General features: G+C 52.4%; 1 protein-coding gene across 3 annotated transcripts in view; it reads right to left on the reverse strand.

The window, feature by feature from the left end:
• ARMH3 (armadillo like helical domain containing 3) overlaps nt 1-16,629 on the reverse strand; it is a 179,975-nt gene that overhangs the window by 22,699 nt on the left and 140,647 nt on the right. For all 3 annotated transcript variants that reach the window (XM_077823332.1, XM_077823333.1, XM_077823334.1), the window contains exon 24: nt 14,835-14,913. In XM_077823332.1, coding sequence (XP_077679458.1) covers nt 14,835-14,913 — 79 coding nt within the window. The remainder of the gene's footprint in view (nt 1-14,834; nt 14,914-16,629) is intronic.

Consider the following 16,629-nt stretch of genomic DNA (forward strand, 5'->3'; position numbering starts at 1 on the left):
GAGCCTCTCCCCGCTGCCTCCTCACTGCCAGAGCCTCTCCCCGCTGCCTCCCCAGTGCCGGAGCCTCTCCCCGCTGCCTCCCCAGTGCCGGAGCCTCTCCCCGCTGCCAGAGCCTCTCCCCGCTGCCTCTCCCCGCTGCTGGAGCCTCTCCCCGCTGCCTCCCCAGTGCCGGAGCCTCTCCCCGCTGCCTCACCGCCGCCGGAGCCTCTCCCTGCCGCCAGAGCCTCTCCCTGCTGCCGGAGCCTTTCCCCGCTGCCTCCCCGTTGCCGGAGCCTCTCCCCACTGCCGGAGCCTCTCCCCAGCGCCGGAGCCTCTCCCCGCTGCCTCCCCACCGCCAGAGCCTCTCCCCACTGCTGGAGCCTCTCCCCGCTGCCTCCCCACTGCAGGAGCCTTTCCTTGCTGCCTCCTGAGCCTCTCCCCGCCGCCAAAGCCTCTCCCCGCCACCTCCCCGCTGCCTGAGCCTCTCCTCAGTGCCAGAGCCTCTCCCCGCTGCCTTTCCTTGCTGCCAACATGTACTCGAGTACATACCCACACCCTTCACCATCTACACTGCTACTCACACCCAGGCTAGGGTGGCTACATGGGTATGGACAGCAAACACTGCTGAAAGAAGGGTGCAGTGTAGATGCACCTTTAAGAGTCTTCTTTAACCCTCTGCTGGATCCTATTCTGTTGCTGGTAGTAAGAGTGCTGCAGCAGCTGTCAAAGGCCTTGGAGTTTGATTCTTCAGGTGAGCACCTGGACGGGACAGAGTACTGAGAGTTACAAGAAACCAGCAGCTCCACCGCACAGAGATCAGTGCTCCAGGAGCCTTGCTCTCACACAAGAGGCTAACCTACCTCTTCAGAGCATGTTCTACCACAACACGGTTTAGAGCTGCCATAGGGAGCTCACAAAACACACAGGATACTCTACAACCTCCCAGAGAACATGGAAATTTAACAAAACCAAAGGCCCCATCCCGTCTCCCAAGCAAGACTTGCTTCCTGAAGTTTATTTTTAAACAGATGTCAGGACCAATCAGCCATTTCTCTCCAACCACTTTAACCCACTGCCATTCCCACTGTACTACTGTACTCCCCACTGTATTACTAGATTGAGCTCGAGCTAGAGACGCGTGTGTGGACAGGAGCTGGGCTGAGTTACACCTCGAGCTGACACTCCAGTGCAGACAAGCCCACAGGCCTCCAGTGTAACTGAATAATGAGGCTCAGGGCAGGTAACTGGTGGGAAAGGATGGTCACAGCAGCAGGTGCAGTGACTAATTAACTTCCTAGGACAGGTTTCAGAGTAACAGCCGTGTTAGTCTGTATTCGCAAAAAGAAAAGGTGGACTTGTGGCACCTTAGAGACTAACCAATTTATTTGAGCATAAGCTTTTGTGAGCTACAGCTCACTTCATCGGATGCACACTGTATTTTCCACTGAATGCATCCGATGAAGTGAGCTGTAGCTCACGAAAGCTTATGCTCAAATAAATTGGTTAGTTTCTAAGGTGCCACAAGTCCTCCTTTTTTTTCTTCCTACGACAGCGATTCCTCTCATGACACCACCACCCAAGTCCCATTTGTATTTACGATACCAACAGGAGCCCTGGCTTCAAACTCAGAACCATACCAGATTCTGAGAGGCCTGACATTCAGACCCTTCCCCCAAAGAGACCTGGGGCACTCTCCTCCCTCTGGGCACGGCTGAGAGCAGCATGGCTGAGTCATGCAATGGAGGCCGTGGGAAAGTTTCTAAAAGCTGAAGGCATGATGCCCACATCACCTCAACTTCCTCCCCTGCAGCACTGCTTGAGTACATCACACATTTGGGTCTTGGAGGAGAAGGCGGAGAGCTAGGAATTAAGGTAGATCTCTCTTTATTCCCCTGTGAAAGAGTTTAGCGCAGCACGGATGCTGCCCACTTTCCCTCACGTGTCACATGGCACTCAGGGAGGTGGCATTGTGCTTGTTCAAACCATCTGCAGTAGGGAGAGGCACTCCACGGGGCGGAAGGCAGGCTTGTGGTGATTACGGGGCTAGATGTTTCAGCAGCACTACCCACACCGCGTAGACGATCTCCAACAAAGAGAGGGAGTTAAAAAGCAGCAGACACCAGGATGGAGATACGAGTCCTAGGAGAAGCAAGTGAATCTCAACAGAACGAAGTTTCAACCTGACTACCCTGAACCTGCATACAAACCATATCCCTGCTTCCTTCACCTTGTTCCGGATCACTCTTGTTCCACTGAGTCCAGATGTTGAAAATGAAAGAATGAACTAATTATTTAGAACAGGGGAGGCCAAATATAGCCTGCAGGCGAGATGTGGCCAGGGAGTTCTACCATGCAACCTGGGCCTGCCTTCATATTCAATAGAGAGTCACAGATTCCAAGGCCAAAAGGGACCATTGTGATCATCTTGACTGACTCCCTGCATAACACAGGCCATGGGACTCCCACAAAGTAATTTTCAGGGCAGATATTTCAGAAATACATCCCGTCTTGATTTTAAAATGGTCAGGGATGGAAAATCCACTCGACCCTTGGTAAATTGCTCCAATGGTTATTTACTCTCACCGTTAAAAATGTATGCCTTATTTCCTGTCTGAATTTGTCTAGCTTCAACTTCCAGCCATTGGCTTGTGCTGTGTGTGATGTGATGGACAAAGACTACAGGTCCCAGCATGCAATGTTCCATCTCCATCAGAACAGTCTGGATGTGATACCTGAAATCTCCAAGTTTTTTTTTAAAAGTTGAGGGTGACAGCGATTTGCTACAACTTACCCAGAGGCACCCTGGTTTTGGAAGGGTTGCATGTGCCTTTTGGTGCACAAGAGAAGTGGAAGACGAGGCACGTTCACCACCTCTGACAGGGCACAACTTTCCTGCAAGCACTACAGAGGGAGACTGGTGCTGGGACAGCGGTGAGAGCACGCTGAATGCTGTCCATACATGACCTCTGCATTCACGCAGCAACGGCTTTGTGCCGAGTGTAGAACATTGATTTTGACAGAGGTAAAAGAAGGGCAGTGCAACTTCTAACAGAACGACTGAGATCAGCACTTCTCCTGCGGGGGTCTGGTGGCTTATTGGTGCTGGGTATCTGTCCCCCAGAAGGGACTGGAGATGGTGGTGCACAGTGCAACACTCGTCATGGTAGCTCACAAAAACTCATGCTCAAATAAATTTGTTAGTCCCTAAGGTGCCACAAGTCCTCCTTTTCTTTTTGCGGATACAGACTAACATGGCTGCTACTCTGAAACTCGTCAGAGCGTGACCGAGTCCCCATATTCTTCAGTGTGGTTCCCAGACCATGGACCTTGCTCCACCAGTGGTTGCTTTCAGATGCCAAAGTCTCGTTACAAGAAGCTAAAGACACATTCTATTCTGTGTTGATGTCACTTGTCCAGGTAACCAGGTGCAGTAACTGCCACAAGGATGCTACATGATGGTCAGTGAGAAGGGAGGTGACCTGTGCTGTCACAAATGGGAGGGCAGGTGGCTATGAGACAGTCTTCCCATCACAATGTGATCTGCCTTGTTGTGGGCCACAAGCGGTCAGTGGCTCCTGCCCAGCCTCTCAGTTGCTTCATCACCTTCTCCCAGCTCCCTCTGTTGGGTTTATCTGCTGTCGACCTCCCATCGCCATCATCCCAGCCCAACGCCACTACAGCTTCATCCCAGTCATAAGGAGCCACATCCTCATCTCCTGCCTGTTTTTCCATATGCAATTGACAGTGCCTGCCAGAGTGGGCACCGAGTGACCTGATTCGCATGCACAAATGTGGCAGCAACTGTGAAAAATGGTGTCTATGGATGCAATCAGAAGGACCCATGAAATCGGGGGCTGGCACACGTTTGGCTGACCCATTGAGCAGGCTCTGATTCTCCTTGGCTTGCTCTGTCTCTCAGCATGCTTTAGTCTGTGAGTCAGTACATAACTCAGACTACAAGAAGTCGAGCATGTAGAGCTATAAAAGCATCTGGAGTAGTTGGAGGATTTATGTCAATACTCAGTGACCTCATTATACAGGCTGTGCATTTGTATCCTTGACTCAAGCAGGCATTGATATCCAGATATACACGTGTGCGACTCCCACAATATCCACACAGTCACCCATCCTCTCGTGCAGATGACTCCAACCTCCCTGCTTTCCTTGACGCCGGCAGCCAAAGGACCTGGTCAGTATCCGCAGGCTGTCAGTCTGATCCTAGGGCTTCCCAGTGCAGTGCATTTGACTGTGGGTGTCTCTTTGCCTGCTCCTCCCCCACCTTCCCAAAAGGAAATTAAAGGCAAAAAGTCTGTTACATCTCAATTATAAATCCTGCATTAACACGCTCAGGTCAGGAAACTCCAAGCTATGATTTCACTAGCATTTAACATTGCCACATACGTAGAGGCCTCTGAGTGTCTGTCTACACTGCAGTTAGACACCCATGGCTGGCCCAGGCCAGCTGATCCAGGCTCGGGGGCTTGGGCTAAGGGGCTGTTTAATTGCAGTGCAGACATTCCCACCTCGCATGGTCCTAGAGCCGAGGTTCCAACCCAAGCCTGAATGTCTACATTGCAATTCAACAGCCCCTTTGCCTGAGTCAGCTGGCACAGGCCTGCAGCGGGCATCAGACCAGTTTGCACATGCCCTAAGACAACATCACAAACAACATAAAATACGTAGGGCTTCTGATTTTAGGTTTTAACCAATAAAACACCTCTGACACACAAAAATTAAACTGGTGTTCATCTGATAAAAACCGGAAAAGCTGACTTGTATCTACGGTCTTGTCTACACAGAGCAGTGATGTGGAGTACAGGGGTGTGACTTCTAAAGAGCACATTGGGCTGCAGTAGGAGCATTGCCAGCAGATCGAGGGAAGTGATTGTTCCCCTCTATTCGGCACTGGTGAGGCCACATCTGGAGTGTTGCGTCCAGTTTTGGGGCCCCCACTACAGAAGGGATGTGGACAAATTGGAGAGAGTCCAGCGGAGGGCATGAAAATGATTAGGGGGCTGGGGCACATGACTTATGAGGAGAGGCTGAGGGAACTGGGCTTATTTAGTCTGCAGAAGAGAAGACTGGGCGGGGGGCAGGGGGGAGTTTGATAGCAGCCTTCAACTACCTGAAGGGAGGTTCCAAAAAGGATGGAGCTCAGCTGTTCTCAGTGGTGACAGATGACAGCACAAGGAGCAATGGTCTCAAATTGCAGTGGAGAAGGTTTAGGTTGGATATTAGGAAACACTGTTTCACTAGGAGGGTGGTGAAACACTGGAATGCGTTACCTAGGGAGATGGTGGAATCTCCATCCTTAGAGGTTTTTAAGGCCTGGCTTGACCAAGCCCTGGATGGGATGATTTAGTTGGTGCTGGTCCTGCTTTGAGCAGGGGGTTGGATTAGATGACCTCCTGAGGTCCCTTCCAACCCTAATCTTCTATGATAACGTTTTGTGTATTAATTGTTCCATGTAGACCCTGCTGGTGCGCTCTAAAGGTACCTTAATGCTATGACATAGGGATATTTAATGCACACTAGGGAACATTACAAAGAGACGACTCTTTACACTACATAGAGAGAGAAAGCCCTGCCCCCCAAATCCCCAATTTTGGGGACATAAAATCCCCAAATTGTTTAAAATAAACACCAAAATATTAAATTAATAAACCCCAAAGATCAGAAGCTCTAAAAAAACCTCACATGACTGAACTGCAGCAGCTGTGGGAACATTTCTGGAGGTATCCTGGGGTTTGTGCATGGAGAAATTTCAACCACACTGATTCATTGTTTGGGGGCTGCATTTAGTAAGAGTTCAAAGCTCCCAGCTCTGCGCCCCTGGAAGTGTTGGGGTGCTACTGGAAACCACCACGGTCAGTCTCCCAGGGGGCATCAATTGCTCTAAATGCATTCAGGGTGGGCGTGGGGCTCTCTGAAGCCCATGCTCTTCCTGAGGGAGGTTGCCCTACCTGATCTCTGCCTTGTGCAGCCACAGGATAGACACCTAGGTTGCACCTAGGGAAGCAAGTTTCCTAGCTGTAATTACCATGGATGGAGCTCCAACGGGGGTAGCATTGATGGAAGCTGTCGTGTGGACAGGACTCAGGTCCTTTTTAACCGCTGAGGTCCCACCCTATTGGAAACCTTACGTGCTTCCAATCAGCTGGTTAGTGAACGCCATCAGCAGCATTACTGAAGGACTCAGATACAGATCTCCCTGCTGGCTGTCCCCGTCTCCTCGTCATTCATACTGAATTGAAGTCAGTGATTTATGTGCAAGTAAAAGGGTGTTGATAAAAACAAGCAGCCAGGTAAACAGGAAGACCTTGTTCAGGATTCGTATCCTTGCAGCAGGGCTGCACCGGCACCAGCCACAAGCCAGATGGGGCGAGACATGCTGCTAGCAAGCACTTTGCTCTCAGGAAGCTTCCCCGAGCCAATGGAGATCGCTTGCGTCTGCAGGGATCACCCTGCCTACAGGAACGGAGGTGATTTGTAGACGCTGACGTTTGGCGGGTGCCCGCCTGCCTTCCCCGGATCCAGCTCCCCGCATGCTGGCTCTGAGCGACTGGTCTTAGTTCACTCAGCATTCCTGCCGCCTGCCCCGGATCTCCGGAGAAGGCAGGAGCAGTGACATGGCTCAGCGCAGCAGGTGGGAAGGCTACGTTCCCTTTCTACTCCAGTCAGAGGTTTCCCTCTGAGCTCCCTGATGCTGACAGTCCTTGCTGGCTGCATTTGAACTTAACTGCTCAGTGTCCACATGCCAAGTGCTTGAGAGTCAAAAGTAAATCCTCCAACTGAGCCGAGCTCCGCACAGTAATTTCATTTAGTTTCCCTGCAGCCCAGTGCACCCTTCTGCGTCGGTAGTATTTGTTCTCTCTTTGCACGGTGACTGCAAAGCTCCATTTGGTTCCCACTCAGAAATCAGAGCAATGACCTAGTTTGTCACTTAAGAAAATGGATGCAGCTCGGGGTAGAAGATCCTACAAGAGGCACAGGAGGGCGAGGAAAAAATGTGAATGGAGGAAGGCAGGAAAAGGCAGCTAGTTTGAATTACGGCACGTTACCAGCAAGGGAGGTCAAAGAGGGCAGCCCTCCAAAGGCAGGCGGGCTTCTCCTCAAGGAGCAGTAGGCACTGCAGGCTGCTGTCACTGCATTGCTAGCAGGCAGGCAGAGGTTGCTGGTAAAAGGCTGGAATTCAGCTAAGAACGTGCCAAAGGTTATAATTTAAGCTGAAGACCTCTAAGGTATGTCACACAGCCCTGCCCCTCGGTTCTACTATTCTCCTTCCCTCTGGGAAGCAGGGCTGGACTGACGGCTGGGGCACCTGAAACCTGCCACCTGCACAGGGAACATCTTTCTAGACAGCTCTAAATGCCAGAGCCAGAAGCCTCCAATTTCGGAGCTTCTGTCAGGTGAGCTTTGTGAACCAGCTAGAAAGGCTCCACTGTGCGTGAATGGGTGGTTCCGGACCCACGCAGACATGCCAGAATGGAGATCCACTAGCCCAGCTCACTGCAAACCCCATCCCTACCTTCGTGATAGACGGCAGGCCCAGCCTGTGGGGCGAGACTGCTGCCTGCTCCCCATTCAGCGACGTGTGCTTGAATTCACAGCACAGCCGAGCCCCAGCCCCACACAGCCTGCACCGCACTCCCTGTGCTGCCCGGGGTCAGTGCAGAACCCATCAGACAAGTCCGGCAGCAGAGACGTCCGGGATGGCAGAGGAACAGGGACCCAGAGGCCAGCCCAGGCTTGGAAAGGGGAGAAGCCCGGCTTTAAAAAATGGGTGTGCCCACGGAGCACTGGGGAAGAACGGAGCCAGACTGGGGGAGAGCATGGGTGGAAGGTCACAGCACAGCGAACACTACTGCAGTGATGTGGTGTGGTCGGGCTCCTCTTTCTTTGCATAAATCAGTCTCAGACCCAGTGGGCTGGGCTAAGCCACTCTCCTGCTGCAAAAATATACATTTTAGGACAACGGAAAACCCCAAATCTCAGGCTCCAGCGATCCCAGCCCACATCAGGAGAGCAGCATCCAACGCCAGTGTGAATGGGCAAGTGCACAGAAGGGTGTGTTCTGAGCCTCGGTCCCCGCCCCCACACACCAGGATACAAGCCGTCTCTGATCAGAATCCCAGGCAGGGGAGAGCTGACCGGGTGCACACATGCCTGTGCGATGAGCTCACACTGACACAGCTACACAGGGGAAGTCTGCACAGCTCCCCCATGAATTACATGCCTGGCAACCGCCCCGTGTCTATTGCTCCCCCGGCTTCATGAGGGATTTTTTTAAAGAGCGAATCTCAAGTTTTACAAAATGCAAACTGAGCCAAGCGCTCACACAGCCAATGACAGCTTCTCCTTTCATCTCAGCTGTGGAAAGTTGTAATTTAATTTTTACAAATGCAGGTGGCTCTGGTAGTTCGGCAGCGATCCTCGGAGGAGCTCTCTGGCTTACACAGATGAGTAATGGTGACGCTGGCAGGATTCTGCTTTGTACTCACACCACGTCCCTCAGCCAAAGATCTCAAAGTGCTTTCCAAACACATCACCCCATTTTACAGATGGGGAAACACAGGCCACAAGGTGGCCTAGTGACACAAGAACCAGGAGTCACCCAATGAAATTAACAGGCAGCAGGTTTAAAACAAACACAAGGAAGTATTTCTTCACACAATGCACAGTCAACCTGTGGAACTCCTTGCCAGGGGATGTTGTGAAGGCCAAAACTATAAATAGGTTAAAAAAAGAACTAGATAAGTTCACAGAGGACAGGTCCATCAATGGCTATTATCCAGGATGAGCAGGGATGCAACCCCATGCTCTGGGTGTCCCTAAACCTCTGACTGCCAGATGCTGGGACTGGGCAACGGGAGATCCATCACTCGGTGATTGCCTGTTCTGTTCATTCCCTCTAGTGCACCTGGCATTAGCCACTGTCGGAAGACAGGATAGTGGGCTAGATGGACCTTGGGTCTGACCCAGAATGGCTGCTCTTACGTTCTTATGGATCTGTTCAAGATCACACAGCAACTCAGTAACCACTGGAAAGAGAATTCGGGAACACTGATGCCCAACCCCTGCTCTATGCTACACCCTTCCCGCTCCTAACTAGGTCTGAAATAGAAAACAAAGATTTTAATAATTCAGGAACCTGGGAACTGTTGCTCGTAAATTTTCTGAGCTGAGCTTGTTCAAAGTGCGATATCGGAACGGACTCTGTTCCCGTCACACGTACGGACAGGGCACCAGCTACACAAAGCTTCTTAAGGCCTGGCCAATTGCCCCAAGTGCTCTCCTACGGGTTTCTGCAGGGTCCTGTCTCATCAGCCTCTTGTTCAGGGTGTGATTCAGGGCTGGTGGGTTGGGGGGAAGGGAGTCAGCCAGGAGGGATGGGCTGCCCAGGATGCTGCTGAACCCCGGTTTATATCCCCATCTCGTCTGGCCCTGCAGGGGGTGGAATGATGTACCCAGTGCTCAGTGGACACTGAGGCACACACGGGGGCTGTGGAAAGCAAATGAAAGGAGCAATGGAAGTTGTATCAGCCCCCTCCATTGATGGGGCTGCCTGTTTCCAAGCTGTGAACCCTGGATGTCCCATTGGATCACGTGGCACCTGGGCACTCAGGCAGCAGCAGGTGCCGTGTGCTTCCTGACCCTGGCACATGGCAAGAAGGTTGCAGCCTTCCCTTTTGATGTGAATGTTGCCATGGTTATCAGGCTTTCCCCATCTGGAGGGAGATGGTACATTGCACTCTGCATGGAGCGATGCCTTCAAAACCCTGGCAAACGCAACTAGTGCCCGGCAAGGTTCCAGGACCTCCAGGACAAACGGCAAGGTGTCTCCCCTCCCCCAGCCCTTCCTACGGTTCGGCAGGCTAGGATGGAGAATGGGGTGAAGCGCTCGAGCAGTTACAGACCCTCAGGCACTGGTAGTGTGACCAGATAGCAAGTGTGAAAAATCGGGATGGGGTGAGGGGTAATAGGAGCCTATATAAAAAAAAGCCCCGAATATCAGGACTGTCCCTACAAAATCGGGACATCTGGTCGCACTGGGAACGGGGTACACCCTCCTGGGAGGTACCATCCATCAAGCTGACACTACTACATGCTGACTACGTGCTGCAGCAGGGTCCGCTGAGCAGACAGGCTGTATGGAGCCTCCAGGAGCGGGGGGACTTGTGGGGGGGTCTTCCATTTTATGTTGGGACAGCTGGGGTGGGAGCGGTCAGATCTCCCCAGCCTTCGATGGACGCTTCTGACAACAGACCCTTCCCTTGTCCTTCCCGCGTGGCTCAGCTGCTCCTTTCACCCTGCTCCAGGGACATTTCGTTAATTGCATTCAATCCATTAGCCTAATGAAAGGCACTAAACAGCACTAAGTGATGGCTCTGTAGCGTGACTCCGGCTTGCACTCATTTTTGCCTGAATTCTGCCCAGATACAGTCAGCTGTGCCTTAAAGCTGTCCAAGGGCATTAATCAGCTATGTCATTCCTAGTGTAAGCTACAAAATGTGGGGGTGGGGGTAATTTAACAAACTGCCAAGCCACCGTATCAGCCAGATCCATCCCTGCCCGTCAGGATGGGTTAGGGGGAGCATCTGAACTACACTGACTCCCTGGAGCCATGGATTCAGATTTCAGCATGGATGGCTCAGCCCTTCACACTGCAATGATCAGTCACCTTTCAAGCAAGGCATGTGGGTGTTTACAATGACACCATAAAGCCCAACATTGCTGCCTATCCCACATAGACGTTACAGATCTAAGATCTGGGTCTTGCCCCAGTGTCCTCAGCTAAAGTTTCGCACAGACACACACTGTTGTGCACTGCATTGCATGCCACTGGACTGCTGTCTTCCACCCCAGAGGTGGCTGCATTTCAGGAGCGATCTGGTTCTTGCACATACCGTGTTTAAAGAGCTTCCCCAAGGTGCTATGTTAACGTGGGACGTTATGATGAGATTCTGATGATTCTCAGCACTGACAGATCATATTTAATCCTCAGGGTGTTTTAAAAACATCAGCCAATCACACACACACTTACGCCCAACAGACCCTTAGCTCTAGTGCAAGGCGTGGCTATGATGAGACACAGCTTATTATAACGGCTTGGGGTTTTTTCCCCCTCATGTGGGAAGCAAAGCAAATGGACTAAACCATAGCAACGATGGCTCCCACAGTTACCGCAGCTCAGGGCATCCCAAACTGATCACGTGGTCTTGTGGCTTTCTGTTTAAGTCAGTGGTTGTAGCTCCCTGAGCTGTACTATGGTTAACAGAGGGCCAATTACATGCAAGAACTGGGGGCGGGGAGGAAAGGAAGTAAGAGAACAGCTGGAGCATGATCTGAGACAAAGGAAAAGTGGCCTTCTGAGATGATCCAAGTGGAAGCTGGACTGCAGCTCGCTGAATTATAAACTTGTTATGCGGTGGAACAAGCCAAGTGGTGCCCTCATTTGCCATACCTTCAAAGCTGATACAGTAGTTCCGCTCTTCAGTGACAGGCTGTTCTGGCTGCGAGCCCTCTTTCCCTGCAATGGCCAGGCTGACGCACCCCGCCCAGGGGTTCCCAGCAGGCTGCCCTGCTCAACCGGATACGCGTATAACAGGCCTTGTGCTCCAGACCTGCGTTCCCTGACATCTCTGCTGTGCCGGGAAGGGGAAGGGGCGCGGTCTCTCACAAAATGATACAGCTGCTTAGGACCACAAGTACCTGTCAGCTCTGAGTGTCTGTCTGCACTTCTGCCATCTCTGTAGGACGCAGTTTAAAAACCCTGCAGTGATGATTATAGCAGGAATGGGTGCCAAGAGACTGAGATCTGAACTTGCAGTTTCCTGTGCGGATTCTCCAGCAGATTGCTACGAGACACACCTGTCCTGGGAGGGATCAGTGGACATTTCGGCTCCAAGGAGAGTTCAGTACTTAGGTATCCCTCTCCCCTCACTTGAGCAGCTCTAGGAACAGTGCTAGTGAGACACCAGGACCAGCCAGAGCGCTGCTGATATACGCCTGGTATTTCAGAGAGACAGGCCAGCAGTGTGACGCTCTCCACAGCTCGGGTCAGACCAAACTGTGCAGTTGTTCTGCCCGGCTGTAACTGGGTCATCTCCTCCTTGCTGGGGCTTCTCAGCCATCAGGCCCAGTGCTGGTCTGATGGCTTCTGTTGAGTACAAAGTTGGTGGCTTTTGCAAATCAAATAAGATGCACCGAGTCTGCTGCCCCCAACGCATCAGTGTTCCCATTAACGCTGATCAGCAAACCAGGAGAGAGAGCACTGAAACGGCAGCCTGAACATGGTAACAAATGGACATTAGTGATTAACAAACTCATAAAGCCTTCACTAGACTTAAGGAAAGAACAAGACACAGCAAAACCTATTTCAGCCCATTACTTAGATACTTTTAAGGACATTAACGAAGCAAATATAAGAAATAAAACTCCTCCAGGACAGGCAAAGGGGCGGGGAATCTCTCTCGGGCCCCAGGAGAAGCCCCCAAGCTGGGGAGATCAGGAGAACTGGAAGGAACACAACACTGCAGTGGCGTAAGAGTCGTGGCAAGCCCAGGCCCCCTTGGACTGTGGGAGGTACACAGGTGCCAGAACATAGGAGCGGAGACAGATACTCGCATGCTGTAGAATCCAAGCTTTTGTTTCAGAAAATATTTCTAGCCCTCATGGTTGTGAAAGCCAACGTTGAAGTGTGAACTGAGCCGAACCTCTGCAGAGCTACCCTGCGAGTCTACAAGACACAGCCTGGAACGAGAGCTCAGAGCTGGAACGACCCAGTCCCCAAATTAACCTGTGCGCGTTGACTCTAAACTTTAATGATTGTGCTTTAAATGTCAGCATTAAACATTTCCTGGCGGATCGTTTGAGCAGACTGGATGCAGAAGGGGGTGACAATTTGGAGCTGCAGCAGGAAATAAAGGAGGGGGAGAGAGAAATGCAGAGAAAGAAGAGAAACTAAAGGCAGAAATTACAGCAGATCCAACAACGAGCCAACTTCCCTACTGAATGATGTTGAGTGCACAAAGTACAGAACAACCACCCAATGATTACTGGGAGTTCAGTTACTACATACAAGTCAGATTCTACCCTTGATGTCTGCCCAGCCCCCACCTGCCATGGGAGACAGCTGCAGATTGAAGGATGTGTGTAGTCCTAGATATATACCCCAGCTCATGGACTCCAATTAAGAGTGGAATTTGCCCCTCTTCCCCAAATGAGTTTGACATTCTGGCTTTTACGCAAGCATCTGGTGCAGTAAATTGCACAGTAGAGGCCATGAACCGCGCTCCTCAGTGTTCAGGGCCTCTCACCATGGTGATGTTTCCACCTCCCGTGTAGTTCACCAAGGCTTGGAATTGTTTTGCTTTTTCTTGATGCTTTCACTGCTTTAGGAGAAAGCTAAACTTTGATCAAAAGAACTTACACCATCTTTCTGCTTCCTAATCGTCTCCCTCAAACTTCCCGACGCATCAGAACTGATTTCATTAGCTGACTGCTGCTAGAGGTTTTATTTAAAGCACAGCGTATGAAGAAGAAAGAATTCAGCGTGACCTTCCTGATCTGCTGCTAACAGCGAAAAGCGCCCTTCCTTTTTCAGACTCACAGACAAACCCAAGCACAGCGCAGACGCCTCCCCCATCCGAGCCCCCCCCCCCTTTTTTTTTTTTTTTTGCATCAGACGATGTACAGTCAGTGAATGGGGAGACAGAGCATGAAAAATCACAGAACACGCCTCTGAGCACGGGGCTCTCAGTGGCAGAGCAACGCGTGGAAATTGAGTCGAGTGAATTAGATGCTGCAGAAGCTGTAGATTAATGCGAGCAAGGAGAGAGTGAACTGTACAAACACCCACTGGGGGCCTTTGGGTGCTGCCCATTATGATGACATATACTAAAGGACAGCTGAGAGGGGGTGAGCCTCAGGCCCCAGGGCAAAGCATCCCAGGAGGAGAGAGAGAGGGAGGATGTGAAGTACGGGGCTAGCGGTCAGGGCCTTTTACAGATGAAGACGTGGGTTCATATCCTGAGGGAGTCGCAAGTGAAGAGGGGGTCAGTAGGTCCCATGGCAGTCCAGCATGACCCAGGTCTCTGCTCTGACAGGCCCAGCGCCGGATACCAGTGCACCGGCACCTGGCGAGTGCCTCGTCCCTCACTGCCCTCAATGCTCCTTCTCCTAGCAGTGCTTCAAAAGAGCCTGAATATTTTCTCTCAGAAAATAGGCCACCCATTCCCTTCCTTCCTGAGGCAGTAAGCATCGCCCTGCCCTCGGGCAGCCCCATTTCCACACGTATGCAATTCAGGCTGGACAGGAGGAGGAGAAATCAGACTAAATTACAGGGGAAAAGCCCCTAACAATCAGCCCTCCCTACGAAAACCTTCCTGTTTAAAAACCTACTGCAGAATAGCTGTTCAGGGCATTGTGAATTAAATTACCCTGGAAAATCTCTACCAACTGCAGCATATGTTCTAAAGAGCCCAAGAGCGGCTCAAATTAAGCTGCATTCAGCGTTTCTCTAATTAGCAGGTGGAGCCATTGCCAAGATCCCAGGGCGCATTTCCAAATACCAGAACTACCGAGAGCCACTCAGCACACCTGCCAGTGTGACCCCACCTGCTCTCCTTTCCGCATGGACCAGGCTGCCATGACCCGCAGGCAGTCCTGGCAAGGCCAGCCTGGCCCCTTCCCTGTGTGCAGCGTGGTGCCGGGCTGCTACCACCAGTCGAGCAGAGAGGGGGAAGCCTGGACGTTAACGCTCCAGCTGACACCGCTCAGGGCAATGTGCTTGCAGGAATCACCTCAACGCCATGCTGCAGCAAGGAACAAGGGCCATCAGGTGTGCAGCTTACCTGCTCCTCCGAGAGCTGGGATATGTGATTCACTGCAGCGTAAGACTCGATCTTTGGGTTGAAGTGATTGATGATGGCTCTGAAAGAGAAGGAGGAAGGCTGTTAGGAATAGATTCTGGGGGAGGCAGTTCTCCCTGACAATCTGAGCCAGTGCATGGCCGGAGGGTGTCTTCAAAAGGCCCTCTCCCCTCACATGCCTACTCCCACCCCCCACTGCTCAGCCTCCTCTGCCAAGCAGCGAAGCTAGCAGAATTGCCGTGCTGCCAGCCGCCCGGGGATTCTGTCAAACACTCACTGGGAAACAGCAAACACAGAGCCTGCCCTGAGCGTGGGTGCTTGGACCCAAGTGTTCAGCATGGAGTGCACGGGGCTGCGCGCCCAGCTGCCTGGGCAGGGAGTCATCACCACCCCAGGGCGCGCTGCAATTCACTCTGCACCTACTGGGCAGAAAACGAAGGTGGGGATCACACCCACGCCCTGCTCAGCGGGATCCCTCTCCCCAGCCAGTGAGGCACTTTCCAAGCCTGGGATCGCAGGACATCTTGTCCCACTTGTCTCCGTTATCTGCACTGCTGCTTCTACCTGCTTGTCTGCGAGGATCCCCACCTCCACTCTCACCTCCCTCTGCGCACTGGCCATTCTAGCCACAGCCTTGCACTCCCTCCCATCCCAAGACCTTAGGTCTGACTGGGCCCTCCCCTGGGAGGCAATGACATTAACCCGTGTCAGAGCCCAGCAGAGCATCTGCGAGGCTGGTACCTCTCGTCTCATTCACTTCACCAGCAGAAGGTCCCAACCCCAGGCTCGCAGCAGGGGTAGGGGCTGGGGAATCCTCTATGCAATCTAAAGCTAAACACAGCAAGCCACGGCTGGAGATTTCCTCTTGACCTCCCATCGGGCTCTCCAAGGAGCCGCTGGCGGGACAAACGGTGAGACAAACGCTAGACCAACCGAGTCTCTGCCGTGAGACAGCCGGGATGGTGCCAGTGGCAACTGACACTTGGGCAACGCCCTGTGCCCCAGCGGAGCTCAGGAATGCTGCGGCTTAGAACGGAGGTTCCTGGGGCAAGCTTGCCCAGCCCCGTTATGCTGTGCCAGTAGTCAGGGCTTTCTGTCTCATGCAAATTGCAGGAGTTGGGGTTGGTCCTGCTTTGAGCAGGGGGTTGGACTAGCTGACCCCCTGAGGTCTCTTCCAACCCTAATCTTCTGTGAAATCAGCATGAAAATCCACTCAGTCTCCCACCTGCACGTTCTAATGGGGTCTCCGCCTCCCGTTCCCCTCCGCAGGCCCCAGAAGGGCTTTTAGCTGCTTTCTCACCTCCTAAGAGGTGGGGACTGAGCTCAGGGACTGCTGAGATACTCAGGTGCCAAGCAGAGGCAGTGAGGAGAGAGGCTGCCTGGGAGCATCTTTATCTGCTTAAATGTCAGACAAATAAACGAGACAGGCGGGAACCCAGAAAACAGGCCTGACTGTGCCATCTCCTTATGCCCATCATGTTCCCAGTGACCCTGTGCCAGCTAACTGGCGCGAGGTCTCCAGAACACCCGTGGGAGGCAATCGATGTGAAGACCAAGCCCACAGCTCTGATACACAGAGACCCTGCCACCACCCTCACTATGGTTTCCACTCCTCTACCAGATGACACCGGATAATGCAAGTGCGGGAGGTCTCCTGCCAGGCAGCTGGGCGCCCCTGCAGGGAGGAAGGCAGTCCAGAGGCTGGTGGCGAAGGACCCTATCTTTTCCCGTTTCACCTGCATGACAAGCATCAGAGAGTGAGAATCTCACCCTCCGG

Source organism: Eretmochelys imbricata, chromosome 7, assembly GCF_965152235.1.
Source record: "Eretmochelys imbricata isolate rEreImb1 chromosome 7, rEreImb1.hap1, whole genome shotgun sequence".
Lineage (NCBI taxonomy): Eukaryota > Metazoa > Chordata > Testudines > Cheloniidae > Eretmochelys > Eretmochelys imbricata.